Below are 26,038 nucleotides of genomic sequence, written 5' to 3'. Positions count from 1 at the left end.
AGTGGGGGTGACAGGGTAGGCCCAGGGCCTTACCTGGGCAGAGTGAACTGGACCACTGGTCCACTCCACTCCGCTCAGGTGTGCCCTGGGTGTACCCTGTTGCCCCTGCTCCGTCTCACTCGATACCAGGGCCATTTTGCCCCCCTCAACAATGCTGCCAACCATGCCCTGAGGAAACCTGCCCTGTTATTACAAAGTAATTACTATGTAATAAGTTGATATTACAGAACATTGGAACATTAACTTTCTGGCCGTATGTGTCCATCACTAAAAATAAAAGGGAGGCTACTCATGTTGTATGGAAAGGAAAATAAGTACATTTTATTTTGGGTCTCTGGTATTGTTCAGGGGGCCAGGCCAAATGTGGAAATGGGCCGGATCCGGCCCGCGGGCCGTAGTTTGGGGAGCCCTGCTGTTCACACTTAGCTGGATCAACAGCAAGGACTTTAACTGCCAACGCAAACTGTGGAAAATTCCCCGAGGTGCACACAAAGTGAACACAAACCAAATGTAAGCCTGCAAATTACAATACATTAGGTCAATATACAGTACAGTAGGTCTGGGAATTATCGGGTCAATTCTGCCATCATAATCCATCATATAATCCGTGGGTTGACGTGCCTCCTGCTGCGCCTGATCTCCTCCCTGGCTCGGGCTGCGTGTCAGGAGAATCCTCCCTCGTTTCTGGAGCAAGAGGCGGGTCTTTGGAAACGCAGGAATGCGCTGGAGGTTTTCCTACAAGCTTCCTCTCACACGCTGAAGAGCGTCCGCCTCAGGATGGACGCGTGGCCGCTGGTGCTCCTGTGCGCACAGCTCTGCCTCTGCTCCGGCTATGAAGGTAGGCGCCGAGAAAGGCCCCCCCCCCCGGGTGACCTTTGTGACGTCATTAACCCTGTTGAGACCAGAGGGATTGAATAATCCTGTAACTCCTCTTCATGCTGGTGGGGGTCAGCCTGGGCTGTCACTGGGTAGAGTGGGGAGGATCTGGCGTTTTACTGGGGGCTGATCTCGTTCCTGTAGTGAAGCCGTGGTGTTTACGTGGAGGGGGAGGAAAGCGTGGGGGGGTACAGTGTGTATCTGGGGGTCGTTTTCCTGCACGGAGCTCTGTCTGTGGAACTAATGAAAGCCCTGCAAGGACTCATAAATGTATTTTTCTCTGACTTCTACTTTATTTAAAACTAATTATTCATCAACAAATTGAATCAAAGTAGCACAAAAGACTCTCTGAGAGTTTTCACAGCACTTTCCTGTCCTGGGGAGTAAACCGGACACGGACAACTGCTGGCTGCTGACCTGCTGAGTGAGTGCAGAAAATGAATCCGTTCGTTGTCCCGCTATTTGTTCTTATTTTCTGGACTTTGTTGAATAAAACATACAGTATATTAGACGACATCAATGTCCTCTGGTGAAACGTGACGGATGTTTTTCATCATTTATAGGCTAAATGATTAATCTCGAAAAAGAAAATGATAAATTAATCCAGAACTGGTCGGCACTCAGAGCACCAACCTCTTCCGAGGCTTTTGTGTGTAATCCTGCTAACAGACAGACAGACAGACAGACAGACCAACACTCAGACAAAACATAATCCCAATAGTAGAGGTTATGCTGATAGTGATAATAAGTATTGGTTAGCTGCAGCATTAAACACTGAATTGAAGCATCAAAAGACATTCCAGCTCCTCAGAGCTGCAGAGAGGAGCTCGCCTGCGTGGGGGTGGCCGCGTGCCATTAGGGGGGGGTCGAGCGTCTCACCGCCGCTGTATGATACAAGCTGCAACATGAATGCAAGACGCACATCATATTTACACTGATAGAGTAAAAACGGGTTGTCAGGCTGACAGTGAGGACTCTGGGCTGTTCTCGTGTGTGTGTGTGTGTGTGTGTGTGTGTGTGTGTGTCTGTGTGAGGAGTTTATGTTACAGGGGTGTGTTTATGTTTGTACCGTACTGCTGGTGACTTGACCCCATTTCAGGTTCAGAGTGAGCATGCTCAGAGTCACATCTGAGATGTGGGGGGGTTTATGAAAGAACATGATGTTCCACCTTTTGGGCTCTTTTTTTGTATTTAAAATTGGAATCAATGTTGCTCTTTATTCAAGAAGGAAAAAAGAACAATCCATTTTATTTATCCCACAATGGCGATTTACTTTATTCTTCTTAATTACTTGAAGTTGGAATAGTTGACAAAGGAATTCAAAAGCCTGATCACATGTTGCGTGATGGATCTTGTGCTGATGTGAGTCAGGAACAGATGCACCCACACACAGGGAGTAAATTGGGGGAAATGCCAGCAGGCAATGTCACTGGAGAGCAGTCGCTATAATAAATGCTCACATGTGTCTCTGCCAGAAGAAGGAGCATCACTTTACAGCAAATATTCCTTAATGAGCTATCCCGGAGAGCGGAAGCAGAAGGCCGGAGGAACTGATATGTTCTGAAGCGCTGCTTCTAACTGATTAAAGATGCTGGCTGACAACGTGTGTCACAATGTATGTGGGTTCGCAAACAGCCATGCAGAAAACAGCTTCTTTCACATACCTGTTCAAGGCTGGATTGCTACTTGCCTATTCAGTATTAATGTACACAAGCGTGTAATGGGGGAATCATTTGTGGCACTGGAGGTGGTATCAGAGGCCAATCGGCATCTACATAAACAGAGAGCAACATTGTGACAATTTATGTGTGGACCCGCAACCAGGAGAGTTAAAATATAGCAGAAGGAGATTACTGGGGGCTTCTGACCCTAACCCATGAGCAGAGGATGAGATCCACCGTCGTACCAGGGATCGTCAATACTCGTCAGGTGCAGAGAGTAAAGGTCAAACTAGACACCCAATCCACTGGATTGCCATTTTGTGATCGCAGCCAGTGTGTTATCCCAACACCTTTCTTTGTTTCATAAGGGTCGATGCCGATGACTAATTACATCTTTGCAAGACATTTTCTTTTATAATTGGATCTGATGCATCCACATAACGCAGCGTGAACACACACAACAGCATAAAGACAGGGAGCAATAAACGCCAGAATCCAGGCACAACCGAAACCACTTGTTCTGCCACAAACACCATTTCTTTTACATCCTCTTAGTTATCTGGTTGCTTTTCATCCTGTGAAACTGAAAAGGAGCTACTGAGCCTTTACTGAAAACACATAATCAGTTCATGAATGACACAAACCAGCCAGCAATAGATTGGAAAAGAATTATAAAAAAAAAAGCATTCATAAATATCAAGAACAACAAATAGCTGTTATGATAATTACCCTATAAAAAAGACTGTAAAACTGCCCCATTATACATGCTAGCCTCAAACAGTAATAATAAGCATGCAATACGTATGTATGCAACATATTAGGAAAAGCTCAGGGTGCATCACTTCATTTATTTGTACCTGATTTTTAAAACAATCCGTGGGAGTTTGTTCCCCATGCTCACGCACTGCTGACGTGATGAAGAAACCAGCAGCGGATGATTTGGTATAGAGTTTAAATAGGGCATAAATCATTAGCGCCCCAACAGGAATTATGTAAATGTGGTGTTTTGAACTGGGCTAATAAAGAAACGAAATTCTTTTCTGCTCCCCTTCTTTAATTAGCTTGCTTCTCTGCTTCTAATTAGCTACCATATGAGGAGAGTCTTCATTTCAGGCCTGGAGAGAAAAGATCTTTTTGAATTTTAAAGCTAATTTACACAAAAGCTTCTATTTTTATGTTGACATTTCAATCAATAATGACAGGTGAATGAAGTTCGCTTGACCAGTTTATCATAGCGATTGATCTGTGATCATTAGTCTGTCAGAAAGTGTTTTTGAGATGTCGGTCGAATGGTTTCTTCCCTGGGCAAAAGCAAGAGACGTCGTTCCGATGGACTCCAGACGTGTGTGGCGGCGGCGACGGCGGCGGCTGATGACTCTGCTGAATCTAATAATGTAGCTGGCAGATCTGTGAATTAAGAAGTTTTCCTAATAGACAGCTAAATCTTACACTATGGAATTCCTGCTTTCTGATCTGAATGTTGAAGCCTCAGGGTTTGTGTTGTGTGTGTCTGTATTTTTACTCAATCTGAACTTGCCCCCCCCCCCCCAACCCTTCATCCTTTTTCCAAAGAAATATTCCTTCCTCATTACAATTCCCCTCACGTTTGACTTTTGCCCGTGTCACTCAGCTGTGTCCACCAGCTCTGCTGTCAATAATTCATTTTTCTTGGGGGGGGGGGGGCTGCTCCTGCGTCATATTTGGATATATCTTTTGCTCTGTCTGAGGTGATCTGTTTACTGTTAACGTTGGCCATAGATGGTAAGTATAATCAATGCAAACTATTTTGGAACAGATACTTTCAAAATAGTTTTATTTCTTCCAAGAGAAGTCTGGTTCAAATGAACTGTTAAGCAATACCTTTAAGCCTTTTCTTGGTGCTGATTGGCAATAAAAAAGTTCAAGCCAGGACAACGCTTTCAGACGTTGCCTAACATCCTGGATGCAGCTCTTCTAGTCCTTTTAGTTGCTTTTTCTTCTTGTCTTTCATCCCCAGGCTCAGGGCAGTATGCCTACGGTGACGACGACGAGTGGTACTCTCATAGAAACCAAGGTGACCACATGCTGGGTGTTCACGCCACCAATGCACACATTACATGCATTATGAAAACCGACTCACGTTTCAGTTTAGGAATTAGGAATTCAAAGTAAATACGTTAGTCCAGAATTGTTACACAGCTCAGCAGCTTCTAGAGCATGCACCGAGTTCCTGTAGAGGAGACGACTTCTACAATCACACAAGTAAAATTCATCAGATTTGATTGGATTGCTCAAAAGTGGCCGTGGCATAATAGCACACGGCAATATGGAGCCTGGCCGATGTGAGAAACGGCAGAGAAAGGGAGAAATCAGCTCCTCCAGCCTGTGCTTTAATCACTCTCACCTGATTAATCATAATCTCAGTCAGCTCCAAATCCAATTCCGATCTGCAAGTAAAATGAACGTGATCATTTGATAATCCTACTTGACATGTACTCCATTGAATCAGTGCAAAGATGATATATATATATATGGTAATATAAATTTATTTATGTTAAAAATATTGTAATTGCATGTTTGAAATGGAACAAAAAAATGTTAACTAAATATTTTTTCACTTCAAGCAGTAGTAGAAAAAATACATTTGTGTATTTCTCTGTGTCTTTAAATAGACACGACTTAACCGCAGTTAGCTCAGTTAACGGACTCAGTTATGTCGAAGCAGCTTCCAGCTTTAAATTTGGGGTCAGGCAGACATGGAACATTATTGTCCGGGCCAAACTAAACTCTCCCCTTGTGTAAAAACTTAAATATATTTATTTTCTCTTTAGTGGCTGTGGAAACTTTGCCAATACACACACACATACAGTAAGAGAGTGGGAGAAAGGGAGGCTTGCTGTGTGATGAATACTCTTTTTTATTCCAACTGGAAATGAGCCCGGTGCGTATTCTTCCCTCCAAGTCTGTGCATGTTGGACCACAGTGTGTGTCCTGATCCAGGAAATCAAAAGCAGATTTAGATTTTCCTGTTGGCCTACTGGAATAAAACATTGTGGCCCTTAAACTTGTCATCAAATAGGTAATTTTTTTAATGTATTAAAACCCAATTTTGTAGAGTTTATCCATCATGGAAGGAGAAAAGCTGAAGACAAAACAGTTCACTGAGAGTTCTGAGCAGAATATTTAGCTTTTTTGTAAATGTGTTAATTTGCTTTGTTGATAAGGGACCCTTGCAATCTGTCACGGATGAACAAACGTAATTGTAATGAAGATAAAGTATATTTGCTGAGGTCCTCTGAGCATCCCTTAAGTACCCCACTTTGAGAACCGCTGTTCTGAGGCCGGACCATCTGTGGTAAATTCATGCAGTCAATATATTTTAGACAGAATAAAGCTCGATGGGGAAGATCTGATCCTGAAAGTCAGCGGTGTATCGATGAAAAGCTGCACTCTGTGCACACACCTTTATCTGTGAGGACATTTCCTCAGTTTATTACACACACTCACACTCGTAAGTGCTCTCTCTCTCTCTCTACACGTCGATATCTATCTTTCCCTCGAGCCAAACATCTTCTTTGCCTTTGCTGGATTCCGGAATGTCACAGATAAGGTAAAGCGAAATCCACCGCATCTGTCTGAGCTCAGATGATGGCTGGGTTTTCACACTTTAACACTTCAGAAGGACGTCTCTCTTAGCTTTTATCGTCTCCGGGTAAGTGCTTATCATTAAATTACCCACACGCATTCTTCTTATATTGAATTGCCTTATCGCTGTGAAGAAAATGCCAGCTCATCTATCTTCCCTCCTGTTGCAGGGACGCCATGGTGTGCGCCCATTAAGGTGAAGCATGGCGATGTGAGCTGTCGCACACCCAGAGGAGAGCACTACAAGAACGTGATGGGGACCCGCTGCAAGATCCGCTGCAAGCAGGGCTACGAGGCAGTGAGCTCAGAAGTGGTGTGCATGGCCAGCAGGCACTGGTCCTCCAACTACGCCTGCCGAGGTGAGAGCACAAACACACACACACAAATAAAACCCATAAAGGGGCTCGACCATATATGGGGTGTATTTGTTTTGCCACACTTAAATGTTTCAGATCATCAGAGTATCTTTTTTTTTAATAAAAAAGGCAATGTGAGCGAACACAAATGAGCATTCCATTGAAACGTCATTCAAAACCTATGTGAAAACCTAATAACTCTATATATATATATATATAACCTATATAGATGCTAACCACACTCAAAGGTGGAGCGAACGCCTGGCTACCAGGGGCTACTTCATTCTTCTTCAGTTTCTGCATTTGATCATTGCTCAGATCAAAGGAGTTATTGTTTGTATCGGTTCCCCCCCTCAGCCAAACGTGGCAGTCATTGATCAGTTTAAAGGGGCGGGTGAGTTCGCCACAGACGCCGCCGCAGGATCTTTAACCCATACGGTCTCCGACACTGATCATTATGACCCCGTGAAGGATGTGGCGTCTGTAGCAAAAGGCTGGGTGTGTGTTTTATGCACATTAGTAAAGCCCAGCCATCAGCGCGCGGTGTTTTATTAAACAGATGCATGAAGGGACGTCATTCTGGAACTCAAAGCAAACAATCCTTCTGCAGAGATCCGCTGTCCCAAGCTACACATGCCTGCCAACGGCGGCTACAAGTGTTCGGACGGATCCTACTTCAACTCTCGCTGCGAGTCTTTCTGCTCCCTGGGATTCAGCGTGAAGGGACAGAAGATATCAACGTGCCAGCACACCCAGGCTTGGAGCGCTGCAGCCCCCACCTGCGTTGGTAAGTCTGTGTGTGTGTGTGTGTGTGTGTGTGTTGTTGTCTCCTTCCTTCACAGATTACCGGAGCCTGAAGAGTTCTTAGTGTACTCCCTATAACACATGTTTTTGTGATTGTTTTTTGGACAAACATAGAAATACACGCTGCAATCTGCCGCCCATCATCAGAAAGTTACAAACATTTATCAAACCGTTGCAGCTGGAGTTAAAAACGACCTGCCCCTGCTCCTCGTGAGGAGCTGTGAGGCCTCCACTCGGGGGATCATATCAAAGGCTTGAATGGTCAGGGAACCCAGGAAAGCAAGAACAATAATGGAGTCTATTGGTGGGATATGTAGGTGGTAGATGAATTTAAAAAATGGATGCTCTAATGGGATTTCTTTCTCTTTCTGGAGACATCGATCCTCCAAAAATCAAGTGTCCTACGCCGAAGGACAAGTGGGCAGAGCCCGGAAAGCTGACGGCGAAGGTGACCTGGGACACACCTGAGGGAGTAGACACAGCAGACGGCATCCTTACAGAGTCAGTCCCGTCTCCACCGTCCTTTGAAGACGTCCTCCCGCTATGCTTTGATGTCCCGCTCTGCACAGAGACCACAGCGAGAGGTTGAATAAGAGCTTGTCTTTTTCAGCGTCATTCTAAAGGGGAAACCTTCCAAGTCACACTTTGCTGAGGGGCTCCACAAAATGTCCTACGCCGTGTTTGACCGAGCCGGCAATAAAGGCTCCTGCCGCTTCGCCGTCAGAGTGCGAGGTGAGCCTCGGACATCTGTGTCGGTCGAAGTTTCCAGCAGAACTTTATTTCTGGGTTGTTTCCAACCAGTAAAGCTCTCTCTCTCTCTCCCTCTCTCTCCCTGCAGTGCGCCGCTGCCACCCGCTGTTTGCCCCAGACAACGGTTATATGAAGTGTGACGGCGACGGCGATAACTACGGGGCCTCTTGTGATTTTAAATGCACCGGTGGCTACGACCTGCAGGGCAGCGCTGCCAGAGTGTGTCAGTACGGACTCACCTGGTCCGGCACGGACACAGTCTGTGCACGTATGTACTGCACACACACACACACACACATGGTTTATTTATTACGGGGCTTTATATCCCAGGTGATAGGAACATAGAGTTACTACGAGATTTTAATGGTTGTTATTATTGCTGATGACCTTTCCTTTTCTGATTCTTGGTAGGTGACATCTGTGATAGATCCTTGGAATGTGCACATATTTTCATTATTTTCATTGTTTGTCTTTTAGCAGAATCACAGTAAACCAGTTTGACGCATGTTCACGGTGTGTGGTGGAAGGTTGGACGCACGATATAACATTTCGGAGTAGTTCTGGATGGAGACTAATGTTTTAGTCTAATCAGGGCGGCTGTGGCTCAGTGGTCATGTGCTCGTCTACCTGTCAGATGGTCGGGGGTTTGATCCCCAGCCCTGCAGTCCAAATGTCCAAATATCCGTGTGCAAGAACCCCAAATTGCTCCCAGTGGCTGTTCCACTGGTGTGTGAGTGAAAAACAACAGCAGATGGTGCCTGCCAGCGTCGCTGTATGAATGCTCGTGTGAATGTTTGCGTCGTCGTCAGACTAGAGCAGTGCGATATAAGAACAGTCCGTTTACCACATCATTTTTTGGGAATTTAAATGAGTGCTTATTTTAAATAAACGTGACTGTTGGGCCTTGGTGGGGCTATGTACCGTTCCTGTTGTTAGTGAGTATTGTTTGCATGATTATACTAATATTTAAATACGCCCATGGGACTGTCGTGTGAGACAGGCGACAGGCGACAGGGGCAAAACCACAACAGGGTTGGGCAGGTTTTGCCCCTGTGCTGAAGTTGGCTCCATGTGCGAAGCTCAGCAGAGGAACAAATCGCCCTCTTTGTTATTCATCAGCAATACTGGACACCCTCCATTAAATATGTGTAGGAGAAGCAGCGTTTCTAGTAGCAAATGACTCTCCATGCCGCGTTGAATGAACTAAACGGTGCAGAAGAAACGTATTTAATTCCAAATGAATCGCATCACGACGCATCTCACTGTAATCCATTGTTTTTATCATGCAATCCAATCGTCCATAATGCTGCTGCAGCCATGAACGTCAACGTGGGAGTGCGCACAGCTGCTGCGCTGCTGGACCAGTTCTATGAGAAACGGCGGCTCCTCATTATCTCGGCCCCGACCGCTGCCAATCACAATTACCGCTTCCAGATGACCAACTTACAGGTGAGGCGGGAGAACGTGTGAGAGGAAGGCCCTGCGGGGCGTTTGATTCATCTGTAGCTGCTCAGATGAATATAAAATGGTAAGACGATAAATAAATAACACTGGCGCTGACCTTTTGAAGGCTGTTTCCTTGGCTTGTCAGAAACTCTTTCATCAGAGCTGTCGTTAAACGCCTTTGTGTGTAAAGGTTCACACATCTATGCCTTCGTGAAGCTTGAAGCAAGTTAAATGATAATAAGAAATAAACTTAAACTGTTTTTCTTCAGGAGCTATAAGCATTATACTGAAAACTCATCTGGACATGAAATCACAGTTTATGGGACAGCTTAAGTACCAAGCGCCTCATTTAGCACACTTAAACCCCTCAACATGCCACACTCTGATTACAAATTGGTCTCAACGACTTTTTAAATTTAGATGTCAAAAATATGCAGTCACCTGTCAGAGCGTTAAAAAGGCCCTGAAGACTCAGATGATGCAGATTTATTCAAATGCATCACGTATGCCTGTAAAAGATAAAGTATGTCTAGATGTAAAAAGAAAAAAATCCACATCCACAATTCTGGAAAATTATATTTTTGTTGAAGATAAAGACGCGATTCAAAATATACTTGTACTTGTAATATACTCGTAAAGGAGACCTGATGGTCTTCTTAAGTATTGCATGGATTGTGCGCAGTCATGTCCATTTCTTCTTTTATGCTGATGGAAGTTGCAGAAACGCTGATGACTATTTGTTCCAGGAATTTGTTTTCGACATAGCCTGGAGACTGTTTTCCAGTTGTTTGGGTTCAGTGTTTGATTACGCAATGGATTTCTGGAATTATGCAAAATTAATCAGCGTTGAAGTTCAAAAAAGAAAAAGAAAAAAAGAGCTGTATTATTTCAGATAGTGAGTTTAAATGGTTGAGAAGCACTCGCTGTGAAAATGATCCTTGCAGAAGTGCAATATTTATCAGCTGTGCTGTAGACAGTGCTGTTTTCTGTTTGCCTGAGTCGAATCGACACCGCGGCGGTTATTGAGCACGCTTTCTCTGCACCTTTCTCCTTTATGGGAACAGCACGCTCAGTGTGGACTAGACCTGAGGCATGTGACGGTAATCGAGCTGGTTGGGACTTTCCCAGCACAAATTGGCCGAATTCGACACAAACTACTGTCCCCAAGACTGGCCCTGCACCTAGGGTACAGACAGACACACACACACACACACACACACACACACACACACACACACACACACGCACGGTTCAGCTCATTAATACACTTGTGTTCTCTCTAGGTTACAGCTTCAGATTCCACAAAGGTCTTTCCAAATGGTGCTGGTTGACAAGCAGGGCACAGACAAGCAGCGGTATCCGTTCCCCATCACGGCAGCTGAGTTATTCACCACCATCGACAGCCTCCCCCTCCGCAAAGAAGAGATGCTTCTGCAGCAGGAGGCGGGCCAGACCTGCCAGTCATAAAAGCCTGGACTCACAGAAAATCATTGATCCGTTTACTCCTCAGTCCCTGCAGGCAGCACCGACTCAGATCTTCTGATTCTAGCCACATCACACACTCCTACCTGAACTCATTTAGTCCTGTATCCCAAAGGTGTGAATGCAAACGTGTGTGTGTGTCATCAGAGATCAAGATGCCAGTCATGGCGCTGATCTGAAGCAAGATTTGGAATGGGTCATACAGTATGTTATAAACATTTTGATTCCTGTGTCTTGTCATTATTATTATTATTGACATGTCAATGCAGAAATGTTTATCTGTTTCGTATAAAAAGTATTTTTTCTGTATGAACTGGAGCACTCTTCACCTTTCTGATATTTATGTCTCACTTCTCTATTAATGATGTATTCGGACACTCTGGAATAGTATTTGTGTGGATTTTTTTAGATCTGTGCCAGATCTAAAGGTGAGGTGATCAGTTGCAGGTCAGGTCAGGATTTATTCTTATTTTTGATTGGCTTGTTATTTTTCATTTTATCAGCAGATTATTTTAAAAATGGCTGCAGCATTGATGAAAAATGATGGCGGATGTGCATAAGAACCTGAATCTGCCTCAGTCTCGGTCTCAGCCTGCCTTAATCTTCTCAGTCTTGACCTTTGATCCACCCTGACAAATGTCATGAATATTCATCGACAACGCTTTGCCGTGTCCCGTTTTTTTCTAACAGGAATCCTATTGCTGCAGGAAATAAATGAGATATTGTGTGTTAATTTGAATTTGTGGGGTTATTCTTTTTATCGTCCATGTCAGAGAAAAAATATTAATATTTCTTAAAACGTACAGCTGTTTAAGACATTTATTGGAAACAACCTTGTCACCAACCAAGAAGGTTATGTGATTGGTGTTAAATGGTTTTAATTACATTTTGTGGAGTGGAGGGCCTTGGGGAGGGAAACAGGTAATTACAGATAGTTATGAAAAGTACTTCATCCATCATGAAATCGGTTTAACATAGAAAGCATTATCCAATTAACAGCGGCGAGTCAGGCTATGGAAACTCATGTTTATTTCAAAATATTCCTGTAACACATACAGATCTGGGACAAAAGAGGTTTTGAATACATCAAGCTTGATGGTAGGAAACGAGACACAACAGAGACACTACATGCTATACATCAATTTAATAGTCAGGTATTGCACAAGCCTCTCATCTAAGGTATGCCACACAGTAAAACACCATGTATTATTCATATTATTATTGTAAATGTGCAGTGTGAACCCGCTTTACTCGCTTACTTTCAGAACATGGTTTAAACTGGCGTCCACCGTGAAAGATGACTGTGCAGGATTTAACGGTTTGTCTGACTCATCCCAGGATGGTAGATCCCAGAGTCCCCCCCCCCTCACCCTCACCGAAGGCACCTATCCCCAGTGCTGACTCACTCCCTCACCTCGGGGTACCTGGGAATGCTTTTCACACATCACACATTTTCTCATCAAGTTGAAGTGATGTCATTTCATTTGTCGGGGTTTTACACGACCTTCTTTTGTTCCTCTACCCCTCCTTTATCTAAAACCATGCGCTTTCTATCACACTGATGCAGTGCAATGTTAATTTACATCAAAGCTAATCTAAATCATGTAATCTACCCATTTTTTTTGGTGACAACCAGAGGTGGAATAACCATGTTCAAGTGCTCCTGTTTCTCCAAGTTTATTTCTGAAGAATATGTATGATCGATTATTTCATCAACAAACATAATTTCATCGCAATTTTGCTGTAACCATAAACCTACTACTATGAGAAAGGACATAGAAGAATATTAGAAAAATAAAGGGTGTTTTTGCACAATATACTGTCTTTATTCTTTTAATATTAGATCTCGTTTCAATTTTTTTTTAAACTTAACACATTACACTCCAAATATCTCATTTTGGTTTTCTCCACGAGGATCTAATACTCTGTTACTTTTTTTCACTGTCTTATTTTTTTAATAATGCTTTGATAATATTTTGCTCATGAAGATGTTTAAATGAAATAAAATATAATCAGACTACTGTCGAGTGATAAATGAAGTACACATTGATTATAAAATGGGATCATCCTTCCACATTGATCACAAAGTTTCAACCAACCTGAGACATCGTACTTACAAGAACTGTCCACCTCTGAAATGCTCCTCTTAGACAGGATGTTTGACTGTACTTGTAATCTAACATTCTATCTAATAAATGGAATTTGTCAGTTTTAACTACATGCAGATTTGACTCTGGTACACGAATCACACGGACAAGAATGGCAACATCAGGAGTCGCACTGTGTGCTTGTTTGGTAAGGTTAAGTACGTTACGTATAACAGTAGTTTTTCTTATACAGCAGTAAACAGCAGGGCTTGGTCGGGACTAGACGCTCTGCAGGGCAGGGTGCAGATGTAGATGAGTGTGTGAGGCAGGAAAAGGGATCTGATCAGGGGTAAAGAACTGGGTAGTCTGTGCTTCAGTCCCACTCATGTGCTGAACTTGTGCATGCTGGATCTCAGCATCAGCGTGCACTCGTGAGGGGCTTCTGGGTTTTCGATCATTTGTTGCCAGACTCGCTGCTCCTCCCCATACGAGTCCATCCAGTCCACTTCGTTCCCATAGCTTCTGCCTTAAGGCGAAAAGAGACAAAAAACATGAACAGTTGATTTAATTTGCTCTTTACTGAGAGCATGTTTCAGATAAAATACTAATGCCAAAGTTAATTCTGATGTATTAGATTAGAACTAGAACCAGGCTAGTGTTTTTCCAAGCTAAGATAAAATAATTGGTTGCTGTCTGTAGCTACAAAGGAGGCATGAATAAGGGAGAGGCATCAATCTACTCATCCAACTCTCAGACAGAAGATATTTTCCAAAATGTATTTAACATTTAATTAGCATTTTCCAGATTATTCTGGTGTCATATAGGACATTAAGATATTAGAACGTTTTAAATGCAAATGTATTAGTTTGTCTTTCTAATTGGTAATATTGTACAGCATCATACAATATAGTTGTATTAATCTATTTAAATCTATGTATCTATGGCATAATGTCTAAACCAAATACATTAATTTATTATCAATAATAATAAATAATCAATGGATCTTCTGAAGAATATTCAGAGTATTTCACTTTTTGGATTGAGGCCTTTCACATACACACTTTTGGATTAACATAAAATAAAATATTATTTTATTAGTCCCGCAAGAGGAAATTCCGAACATGAAGTTCCATTAAATAAAACACATTTAAAAGCGTTTTACGACCTTATTCGAAATCCTGAGTAAAATCTTAGCTCTTATTAGAGAAAGAAACGCGACCTGTTCCAGCCCCGAGCCGGACTCCTCCCAGAAAGACGTTGCTGGCCAGGGTTTCTTTGTCCCACACCGTGAGCTCCAGGCAGACGTTGTTGAGGTCTCCAGGTTGCAGGCCGCAGTAGGTGAAGGTGTGGTTCCACTGTGGGTTCACGGTGCGCCGCTCCACGACTGTCTTGTGCTTGGTCGACTTGTTGGTGTCGGGGAGAAGGTAACTGTTGGAAAGAGTACAGGGTGTTGCAGCTGTACGGTCCCACTCGCGTCTTTGTCCCAGAGACAGACAGACACTCGACATTTCAATGTATGTAATCGAGCTGCTAGTCGTGGCTTGCTCAGGTGTGACCAATCAAAGACATGCTGGTATCCCAGTGGTGGCAATACATTATATGTCATCTTTAAAGATGCCACCAAGTAAAAACTTCCCAACCTGCCCTTCAAAGCCTCTCACCCTTTCACAAATGGATCAGAAGTGCCTCCAGATTTGATGGCAGTAAGATTTTTGGCTCCTTTGATGAGGAGCTCAACCATGCCCCCCTTTGGTATTGTGAAGTTGCTCGTCTTCTTCCCTTTCAGGAAGCTTTTCTTCACTGCGGGTGGAAGGAAGCCGACAGAGAAGGAATAACGAATTCAATCCGAGGTTCAGGTTTGAAAAGCTAACAAAAGCAAAACCACAAGCTATGGACAGGAGTAAACGGGTGTCTTGTGAAGTACTCGCTCAGTGTATGTATGCAATGGTAATAAAATAAAATAAAATGTGTAACCCCCAACCTGAAGAAAGTAAAAGTAAACCGTATTCAACTGTCTGGTCTGTAGCTAACACACCCAAGGAGTCTGGTGAGTCAGGGTTACTTTACACAGACCCAAAATACAGAAAAATTAAATAGAATGATTCACAAGAAAACAGGTAAAACTACTTTTAAAAATGTTATCAGGCTTAATGAAGAATTATATAATACTATCGCTATTATAATAAATCAGAAGCCATTATTAATAATGAATAAATATGAACAATGTTGGTGGATATATGTACTTCACGGTACTCATTAGTTCAGGATGTGTAAATATTCCAAGTTTGTTTGAACAAACAAAAACTCTGTTCCAAATTGTAGCAGTGATCAAAAAGATTTATATTATCTTAAATATGTCATAAAAATAATTACAAAATAACAGAACTTCTAGAGTATATAATTTTGGAGTGGTTTGGCTGTGAGCATGCGGAGTCTTGGGTTTGAAAATAACGCTCAGTATAAAAATCCTGTAACTTATAATAAAGAGCTGATACAAGCTGGTACTGAGTATATAATCCTCTCAGACAGTGAGGCAGGGATAATATGCTCTTAATGTAATTATCCAATCAATGTATTTGACAGTTTAACTGTCATCCCAGCTATGAATGCACCTTGTACTTGATCCATAGGCAGCATGAGGTTCTTCTCAGCAGGGATGTACTTCAACACAACAGTCAGTTCTCCTTTATACTGCATCGTGGCATTGATGCTGCCTTCCATCTGCACAAGCATCAATCACAACGTATTTTGTCTTTGTGCAAGTTTGTCTAGCATAGAAGGAGATTGCACAATGGAAGACATAAATTGACCTTGGGCTGCAGAGCGTACCAGTCCTCTATCTCGGAATCAAGCTCCCAGGAGTCAAAGGTCAGCTCCACCTCTCCCAGGAAGCTGTTGTGCCCAAACCTATCGCTGTGCCACACAGAGACCTGCAGGGTTCGCGTCTCCAGCTGCGAGTGGCCGATCACATACTGCGAAAGACAGCACAGGAAGAGTTAAGGAGAATCCTTCATCAATAAGTGTAGATCAGGTCCAATCCGCTCACCCTCAGATTCTCATTGAACACCGGGTTGATGGTGTTGAGCTTGATGCTCGTCTTCCTCTTGCTCTGTCGCGAGGTGTCTGGCATCAGGTAAGTCTTCACATATCTGTGAGGAAGGAGACGAAGAGACAGTCGGGCTGAAACTACACTCAACGGATATATTTTACATTTGTTAGGTAGTTTGTGTCGTATGGAAATATCAAGTTGTTCCTCATTAAGTTTGAATGATTATCTTAAAATAATCCTGAACCAAAACTAGAGAGCACAGACCTCCACCAAGCAGCTCATTGCGCTCCTAATTGGATCTACACTGTCCACATGGTGATCTGGATCATCATCAAAAGGTTCTAAACTGTTCTTGGTATCTTTATACACCAACCATGAAAAGTAAGAGTGAATCAGAGTTGATTTGTATTTTTAACTGATTTTTGAATCCGTAAATCCGTAAATGGAGTTTTCAAAGTTAAAATGTCCTCATTCTGGATCAGATCCAGAAGACATTTTTCATGATAGTTCATATCGGACCCTTTTATGACTGTGATATTTGGTGCGTGAATTGAATGCATATTTTACAAGAAAAGCATCAATTAAAAGTAAATGGGAACATCTGGATTTTTTTATATATAACCAGACTGGTATCTGGATCGCTCTCAAAATATAATGGGATTTAAATTAGACTAAGACCCATCTTCAGATCAAGATCCAGACACCGTCCAAAACATACCCTCCTTGGCGGCGGTAATAAAGAGACATAACAGTGTGTGTGAGTGTGCGTGTGTGTGTGTGTGTGTGTGTGTGTGTGTGTGTGTGTGTGTGTGTGTGTGTGTGCACTCATACGCATCTGTGCGATGCTTCCTCTCATCTCCGGTTGCCAGGTTGTGACACTCCTTCACCAACACATTGAGCGCTCCAGTTTTGTAACTGTAGCTGGTGTTCAACAGGATCTCGCCGCTCACCCTGGCGTTGCCATAGTCACCAGTCTCGCTGTACATGCTCATCATGCTGTTTATACTACTCTGTTGGGCAAAGACAGAAGATTGAGAGGCGAATATGAGGGAAGGTCAAAGATGAGGGAAACAAAGAAAGTGGAAAGCAGCGCAACGCAAGAATGGCATTCAGACATGCCTCCAACTAAACCAGACTACCCCAATGTAAACATATGTAACCCGGATGGATCCAGATCCAAAGTGCACACAAGATACTGACCCCCTTAAAAACTATTTCTTGCTTTAAGATCCATGCATTCTTCCCAGAGACATAAACAAACGACATCCCACCAAGTTTCATAGAAATCCATTCAGGAGTTTTCGTATAATCCTGCTGTAAGAACGGCCAAGAAACAAACGGACATGGGTGAAAACCATCTCAACAGCATTACAAAGTAACAATGCAATAAGGGCGGAATCTGTAGCCCTTTAAGAACGTGAATAGAATAACATTTGTGATTCTATGTAATATTCATTCCACTTGTGTGGTCTGCTGGACTGACACCACTGCCCTTAAAAACGTTGCCTGAATGAATAATGTTTAGAAAATACTGAAGTAATATCTGCATGACTGCATCTAGATTAGAAAGTAAAAATAGACTACAAAAAATGGAGGTAAAATAGAAGTAAGTGACAAGGTTTGGAAGGGTTACTGATACCATGTAGACTTGGGCTCCTAATATATTTAATGTTCTCCTGACTTTCAAATAACCTTGTTTCTGTGTATGTTGCGCAGTTGGGGGGGGGGGGGCACCCAGAGAAAATCCATGCAGACCGAAGACAACACGACTTATTCCAGGACCAACAATATTAAACTGAACAGACACGCTAGTCAGCATGCAGACCGGTTTGCTTCCTCATATTGTACATTTGTTCATCCAGTTGCAAGTAAAAAAAGAAAAGAAAGAAAGTACAAATCAAAGAGGAAAAGTACCTTTGAGAGAGTTTCTCGAAAGAAGTCAAACCTGATTACTGTAGCTTCGGATGAGATATAAATGCAGTAATTCACGTTAAAAAATGACTGCTGGCTAGAGAGTAAGTTAAGAGAGATGCCAGGATTCAGCCACGTCGTGCTCCTTCTGCTGGAAAACAGAGCTCACTTGTTTCCTGCAGGGAGCAAATGGGATATGCGGCGAGTCTAATGAGAGGAGCTTTGAGCTATTATAAATAGATATAGCTACTGCCTCATTAAAGGAAGTATAGCGCATAAACACAACTGAGCACAAGCATTATGAAAATATACAAGTTTACTGAAAAACAAATGCACATTATTGAAAGTACATGCAACACCTGCACCCTGGTGCAACGCCGCTGCTCTCAAATCAGAGGTGAACATGCATGAACGTGGAAGGAAGAGGCTTACAGTCTCAGCATCCGAGTCAGGGATGTTTAGGTACCCCCACCTTCTCTCAGAGGCAGGAGTGGAAGACTGGCGGGTGATTCGTTTTAGAGACAGAAAGAGGAATGAGAAAGAGAAGAACGGTCTGAACTCTTTGATGCATTAGTGACAGAGGCAGACCCTGAGAACAGATTCCCAGCCTCCCCGAGGAGAAGCTGCAGAGACCACATTACACACTGTTACCATGGTGATTATCAGAGAACCCATAGAGTTCACAACTCATCTGGAATCAGTTGTGAAATCAGCATCAACAGACCGAGTAAATAATGCAATTTACTTCCTCTGTGTTTATGTCTGTGAAATCATTTTAACATACAGCACGGATCACATGGATCATTTATTAAACACTGGAGGGACACACTAAACACTGAAGGGACACACTAAACACTGGAGGGACACACTAAACACTGGAGGGACACATTAAACACTGGAGGGACACACTAAACACTGGAGGGACACATTAAACACTGGAGGGACACACTAAACACTGGAGGGACACATTAAACACTGGAGGGACACACTAAACACTGGAGGGACACATTAAACACTGGAGGGACACACTAAACACTGGAGGGACACACTATTCCACAATCGTGTGTCTGGCTACAAGCATTATATCGCTAGAAGAATCTGTCTGCTGGACCCCGGTTCTGATCAGCTGAGCTCAGAACCAGCAGGACTCTGACTGAAGAGTGGGCCTCCATCCACAGTCCGTGAGGAGGAGCGCTACTGCTAGAATAACACACACCGACTACTCTTTAAACACGAGTTATGTTCTAGCTGTGCCACCCAAGAACACAATCTTATATTATCAGATCTGAATTTGGGCTCGTTCACTTTGTAACCGATTATAGCAAGACCTTTTAAACTGTGTTCCCTTCAGTGTAAATATGCACCAACCTAGCCCCATGTGAGGTTTGCATTGAAATGTCAAAGCAACTGGATTAGAATCCCCCCCCCCCCCCCCGCCTAATCTTTCAGCTGGGACACACAAACAGGCGCTGTCTCTCATTCTGTGTGATTAAATAAACTGCACTAAGACAACTTCAGCGGCGCTTTGATTATCCACGCAGAGCCCTTTGTGGAGAGACTCATTTAACTGCAGGCAGAATATATTAGAGCTCGAATCGACGAGCAGCACGACGCTCCTCATCGCCTCCATTCACGCGGGCTCTGACGGCTGTTAGTCATATGATGTGAAATGGCAGGACCGTCTCTCGTGTTAGTTTACCGCTGCAGTTATCAAAAACACACACACACACACACACACACTAGGCCAATTGAATATCTGGATTTTCTGTCACACTTTGTACTTTGCTTTGCTAAAAAAAACAAAAAAAACAACAACAGCCATATCGAACTAAACCAGGCAGATCGTTTTGGTGTTGATGTTTTCAGATAGCCATCATTTGCTCCTCCAGTGTAACATAATTTTTATATTTTACTGTTTCTCCTGCTCTGCAGTAAAACCCGGTCACAGTGTGGGCTTCCAGCACGTGTTGCGGTGCATTTGTGTTTACCGCTGAAACTGCTTTGTTAAGGTTTCGGTTGACGGCCTTTCTGTGGGCTGACATCAGGGCGTCGATGTCCTCGTTCACATCCTCATCAGAGAACTCCTGCGGATGACAGCATGAGCAGGTTTACTCAAAGGGGAGATGGCACCGTGCACAGCAGCTCTGTGCGGGTGGATGCAGCCAACTTCTGTAAATTTAAGCTGGCAAGTCGGGTCAGAGGGTACTTTTCACGCAGATGGTTTGCAGTAAACGTCTGAGCATGAATGAGTGGGTTGAAATAAATTATACATGTCAGAAAGCAAAGATACAAAGCAGTCCAATAAGGACTATAAGCTCCTCCACCACCTCATGTCTGACACTTTCACGGCCATCTATAGCTCTATTCTGGACAAAGTAAGTATACCGATTCAAGAGATCTGGAATGGAAAAACAAAACACTCTCGATCTGATTTCGCATTGGGTGTAGCCTGTAAAGACTTTGCTGCAAAAATCAGATGTGATCAGAGAGCAAGGATGAAACCGAAGGGATTGTCCCACTTACTGCTTCGTTGAACCCGGGGACTGAGCGGCTTCTGAGGCTGAAGGCGTCGTCACTGGCTTCCGATCCGGGAGCTGACAGGTCCATCTCTGAGCGACTGTAATCTGCTGCAGGGAGGGAGGAGAGCAAAAGAGGTTTCAGACAGGCTTCTGATGAAATGAATGACTGGAAGGTAACCAGTGCAATAAAACGAATGATCACGCCGTCTATCTTTTGGGATTTTCTGCAGCCGGGTTCTTTTGTTTTTGTCGCCTGCCAGTTCTTTCTTACTGCCTGAATTTCTGTTTTACATCATAAAGCGTGCCTTTCATTCTTTCAGCTTGCCTTTTGGGATCTTTTCAAACTATTCACAAACAATTAAGAGCACGAAAGGTAGAGCTTAAAAGCTGTTATTGGTAATGAGTCTAGCTTTGTGAGTCAGCATATCGAGTCTGTGGATGACTAACGTCTCATGTTTTCAGCTGACGTGGTTAGATTCATCACGCAACGAGTAAGCACTGGGAGCCGGTGCTGGACGTCCAAAAGTAGATGTGTAAAGACGCAATAATTCATGTTCCTCCTACTATGATGAAGAAAAATGTCCGTTTGTTGGCTCATCTGGAGAATAATCCCTGAGAAGATTAAAGCAAGATGGAACCTAAAGTCTTCACTGACTTTATGCAATTTAAAAATAATTTATTCCCTCATTAATCCTAAATAAGCGGCACACACACCTGAATATAAAATATTTATTTTCCATCTAAAAACTTGTTAAAGTTTCATGCCGGCAATTTAATTAATTTAAAATCCCTGAAAATCTAATTAATTTGCATCAATTTGTTTTGATATTTTATAATATGAGGGGTGCTAAACCTCCCTAAACAAAATAATTTGTTACTTGTTAATAATAATTTGATGTCAGTTTGTTTCTCGCAGCATCACAAAGCAGCTCCTGACATTGCGATATTTTTGGACACCGATCTGTGGACGGGATTAAAGGACGACGGCAAAGGAGTTTATGCTTTGGACGAAGGCAAGTTCATCCGATGAAGACGAGCAGCAGACGATGACGGAAGATAACAGTGTAGTCTGTGCCTTCGTTTGCTCCCAGCTGGAAGACAATGAGATCGTTCTGACCTTTATGAGGACATAAACTGCCTAACGTCACCTTTAAGACATCTGGAAACTGTGACACGGTGACACGACAGCGGGACTTGTGGGTCGGTACCTGATGATCCCGAGGCTTTGGACACGCAAATGGTTGGAGTTCCAGAATGCACCCTGGGATCCTTCTTCTCGCTGTCAGGCGAGTGTAAACTGGCGACGCTCTCTGCTCCGTCAGGCTGTCAGCAAACAAAAAAAACACACCCAAGCTGTTGGAAACGACTTCCCGACATGGATACATGCGCATAGATTCTCATCGATTCGTGCCACAGTCGTCCTAAGAGGTGAAATAAAAAGCCGCTGGCGCGCTCATCCTGCTGCTTCCGCTTTAACCTCCTGGTGCGTCGCTACGTGAACTTGTTATTGTGCACCGGTTGCTGACCCTGACCCTCCGGTTGTTGCTGTGACTGGAGCCTGATTCTGGACTTTGGGAACCCAGGTTGTTGCGATCCATCCCCTCAAATGCACTGCCCCTGAAAACCAGAAAGAAACCAGTCAGCAAGTGTTCAACACCCGAGCCATTATTCAGACCTCATGTCTTCCCATGTCGTACTTAGCTCCCTTCGCAGCATTTTGACCAATAGAAGACCTTCCATTTATTTCTAGCTATTGTCAGACAAAGTTCCATAATGCTGCGTAAAATCAATGGCTGCCAGGTGAATCGGCAAAGAATAGTTCAAGAGACATTTCTGATTGGTGGATAAAAGTCAGCTCAACATTCAGGGGGGGGGCTCTGAACAGAGCTCTCCTGTGGGTGGAGGGCGGCACATGTCAGTGAAGCCGCCAGGAAGGAAGCAACCACAGATTGTTCCTTCAGATTCGACCTTCAAGGATCCGTTTGTCAAAGTGCTCAAACTGTGCGACTTTCCATTCAAAGACAGGAATTGTGGATAAAGTGCCGCTTTGGCCTCAAGCGTTGCATTTCTAGCAGCTAAGGCAAAGAAGATGAAACTCAACCCAAAAACCGAGGCGACACGAGGCCTGCTTACCTGCCGAGCTGAGGCAGAGATCAATCGCCGTGTAACAGAAAAGGTGAGAACAAAGCACTGCTCAACGCAGGTAAAACACGGAACGACACACGGATGCTGCCGTTACAGATGTTTCTGTTCCGTTATCTAAAGCCAAACAACGGAGCGTCTTCTTCAATGTTTTATAAAGTGTAAATAAGAGTTTTTTTGTTTTTTTTAGGACTACAGTATTGTATAATCTTTGCGGAAAAAAAGATCTAATAATTAGAATTAGAATTTTTTTTTAAGTAACATTGATGTCTGTAAAACTGCTTTCATCATAATGAGCAGACGTGGCGAGTTTTCATCCTCCAGATACTAAAAACGTTACTTGTGAGTTCGTGCGGGTGAACTGGTCGTAGTGGGATGTGCACTGGTGTGGATGGACACCTGCTTGAAGCCGGGCTCGGAGCCGAGCGAGCGCTTCTCACACTCTGAGCGTCTCCATCTGAACTGGATTTGATGCTGACGACGTCAACTTTGTTCTCTGGCTTCAGGTTGAGTCGGATGCCTTTTTTACCCATCTTCATCCTTCTAAACACACACAGTGACAAGCCCCTTTCAAAACTAGAAATATATATATATATATATATGCATAATATATTTACGCCCCACAGGTGCTACTGACCCTTTCCTCCTGGCGCCATCCATAGCGCTGAGGATTGCACTCTTGTTGGATCTCGGGGTGTCGGGTGTCTCTGATTCGAGGGCGGCTGGCAGGTTTTCTGTAGATTTTGTTTCCTTTTCGTCTGAAACTTGCGTTAGAAAGCATCATAAAATGAGCATCTTGTTTCCGCCTGTGCGTTCTGGTCTGCTTGTGCCCGTGGAACTCACCGATTGGACTACTCAGGATTGTCTGTTTGATCATGTCGGTGCACGGCGCGCCCTGTTCAAAGCGCTTGGACCGCTCCTCCTGGAACCATTCTCCTGTTACCACCTTCAACTCGCTGCAAACAGGACAGCCACTATTTACTGGAATCAGAACACTGGCCGTGTTAACCAGGTCAGCGAACAAAGAAATGTCATCAACGAACAAGACGTGGTGCTGCTTTATGAAAAGGATTGATCAGCACCTTTTAGATTTATTTATGTATTGATTCTTTGGATAAAAAAATACAAAAAGAAATTCTCAAGTTTTGCAAATACTGTATGGACATTTACTTTGTCTTGCGTAATAATATTTGGATTTATCAACCATTTTTTTTGTAGTCAGGCACACAAATATGTTTTAATAAACATGACTCAAAACAATAAATAGTGCCGTTACTAGATAAATTGCAGTTTTATTAAACATTAGCTTTTTTCCCCCTAAAACAAAGAAGGAGAATATTTATCTAAGAGTGGATATTTTATATTTTGATTTCTGCAACACCTTTTACAAGTTTTACAGCAGTTCTGTTCAACCTCTTTTTCTCCTGCTTTGTCTGCTTGTGTTTCAGTTGTAGAATTTCTGGTAAGTTAGTTTTGGCTCTGGGTTACATGTGTAGGTGGAGAGAGCAAAAAACATTTGCGTTGCCTCAGCAAGAGTTGAGAAAAGTTCTACTTTATGACTGCAGTCGAATTTTCAAGCCAGCGGCGGTGGAGAAGTCGGTATCTCCATTATACATATAATTATTGCGTGAAAGTTCAGTGTGCAGCTTCTCTGCAGAAAGACACAACCCCCCCACAACCTGAAATCAAAATCTATATTAGGAGAATAAACTTCATGAAGGTAAGTCAAGAGAAGACTGGAGCTGAATAAATAAAATCTTTAAAGAAATGTTGCATCTTGTGCCAAAGCCAAGAGGAAAAGCTCGACTTCAGGAGCGAAGCGTGTTGGACTGCATAGCCTACAGGCCGAATGACAGCAGATCAAACATTGTCGTAGAGCCTACTTCTGGTAAAGGTGTTAATTATTACTGTTGTAATTGTGACACACGAGAAATGTCACCCGTCAGATACGTCAGTTGTAAAGGTCAAACCCATGATCAATCTGGAATCGACTGAACCACCAACCAGCGTCACAAATGATTCGCTGCATGGCTGTTGGAGGTCGGACAGACCTGAGCATCAGCCGTACGTATAACTGAGAGATGAACGCGTCGGCATCGGGTTCGGGGTGTTACCGAGTAAAGCTGGGTGCTTTAGACAAGTCGCATCTCATCTCCTCTCATCTCCTCTCATCTCATCTCCTCTCCTCGCCTCTCCTCTGATCTGAACTGATCTGATTGCATCTCATCTCATCTCATCTCATCTCATCACATCACATCACATCACATCACATCACATCTCCTCTCCTCTCCTCTCCTCTCCTCTCCTCTCCTCTCCTCTCCTCTCATCTGATCTGATCTGATCTCATCGCATCTGATCTGATCTGATCTCATCGCATCTGATCTGATCTGATCTGATCTCATCGCATCTGATCTGATCTGATCTGATCTGATCTCATATCATCGTCTCAACAGGCATGTCTGCTGTCACTTACGAGATTTTGGAACACACATTACACTTCCAGCGGAATGCGTTGGGAGGCTTGACGCGGCAGGTGTTGCAGACCCGCAGGTGACACTCGCTGCAGAGATCGCCGCGGTCGAAGATCATGCCCAGAGCCTTCAGGCAGCGGGTGCACTGTCGCTCCCCCACCTCCTGTGGCCGATGGGAACCCCTCCGTTTAATCTCCAGCAGCTCATTCTTCAACCTCCTGTTTGACAGGATGAGGAGAACGTCAAGGTATGCTACAAAAACAAAAAAGGTGGGGTGAACGTCACTTCGGAGGATACTGAGGTTCTTACCGTATCCTCTTCTCCTCTCGTTTCCTCAGCTTCTCATCTTTCTGCAGCACCTTCAGGATGAGGTCTCGTTCGTGTTCCAGGAGGAAGGAGAGATTCAGATCCTCATTGGCCTGCTCCATTGCTCCCTTTAGTCGACACTTGGCCCCCCAAAAAACTCAGTCCAGGTAGGAAGTCGGGAAGCGCTACATGATGCTCTTACTTTCTTCTCCTGTAAAGTTCTGCGAATGATTTTAGCGCTGGCATAGTCTGAACTCTGGTCCTCAAAGTCGCCCGTGGGAAACCTAGAGGAGGTCAAACAAGCAAAATAAAATAACGGAGCTGCCCTTGAGTCCTGATCGACCCTTCCGTGCACGGAAGGGTTGCACGTTGACTTTATCAGCAGCTGTGGCCACTTAGATTCGGATAAATGATCCACAGGGGACGCCGTGGAGCAGGGAAACGTCACTCAAAGCAGTGTTGTGGAAGTTCACTGATGTGATTTGAATGCCACACACATGCGCACGCGCACGGTTCAGCTGATTAATATGTCATGTTATGTCCTCCCGAGGTTA

At 43.6% G+C, this 26,038-nt stretch overlaps 2 protein-coding genes across 2 annotated transcripts; one reads left to right on the top strand and one right to left on the bottom strand.

Moving 5' to 3' along the window:
• Positions 1-774: 774 nt before the first annotated feature.
• Positions 775-11,732, top strand: srpx (sushi-repeat containing protein X-linked). Its single transcript, XM_068746184.1, has 10 exons — positions 775-838; positions 4,534-4,590; positions 6,332-6,520; positions 7,128-7,304; positions 7,696-7,822; positions 7,932-8,053; positions 8,160-8,339; positions 9,387-9,520; positions 10,582-10,703; positions 10,801-11,732. Exons 1-10 carry the CDS (start codon positions 778-780, stop codon positions 10,982-10,984), a joined length of 1,353 nt encoding a protein of 450 aa, XP_068602285.1. The 5' UTR covers positions 775-777; the 3' UTR covers positions 10,985-11,732.
• Positions 11,733-13,469: 1,737 nt separating this feature from the next.
• Positions 13,470-25,606, bottom strand: sytl5 (synaptotagmin-like 5). Its single transcript, XM_068746183.1, has 17 exons — positions 25,488-25,606; positions 25,181-25,396; positions 23,551-23,663; positions 23,345-23,471; positions 23,107-23,250; positions 22,092-22,182; positions 21,774-21,888; positions 20,570-20,673; positions 20,035-20,130; positions 18,479-18,544; positions 16,967-17,145; positions 16,133-16,235; positions 15,897-16,058; positions 15,699-15,807; positions 14,748-14,886; positions 14,306-14,514; positions 13,470-13,612 (listed from the first exon to the last, which is right to left on the bottom strand). Exons 1-17 carry the CDS (start codon positions 25,604-25,606, stop codon positions 13,470-13,472), a joined length of 2,235 nt encoding a protein of 744 aa, XP_068602284.1.
• Between the last annotated feature and the right edge of the window lie 432 nt (positions 25,607-26,038).

Source organism: Brachionichthys hirsutus, chromosome 12 (assembly GCF_040956055.1).
Source record: "Brachionichthys hirsutus isolate HB-005 chromosome 12, CSIRO-AGI_Bhir_v1, whole genome shotgun sequence".
Classification (NCBI taxonomy): domain Eukaryota; kingdom Metazoa; phylum Chordata; class Actinopteri; order Lophiiformes; family Brachionichthyidae; genus Brachionichthys; species Brachionichthys hirsutus.
This window is presented reverse-complemented; position numbering and strand designations above follow the sequence as displayed.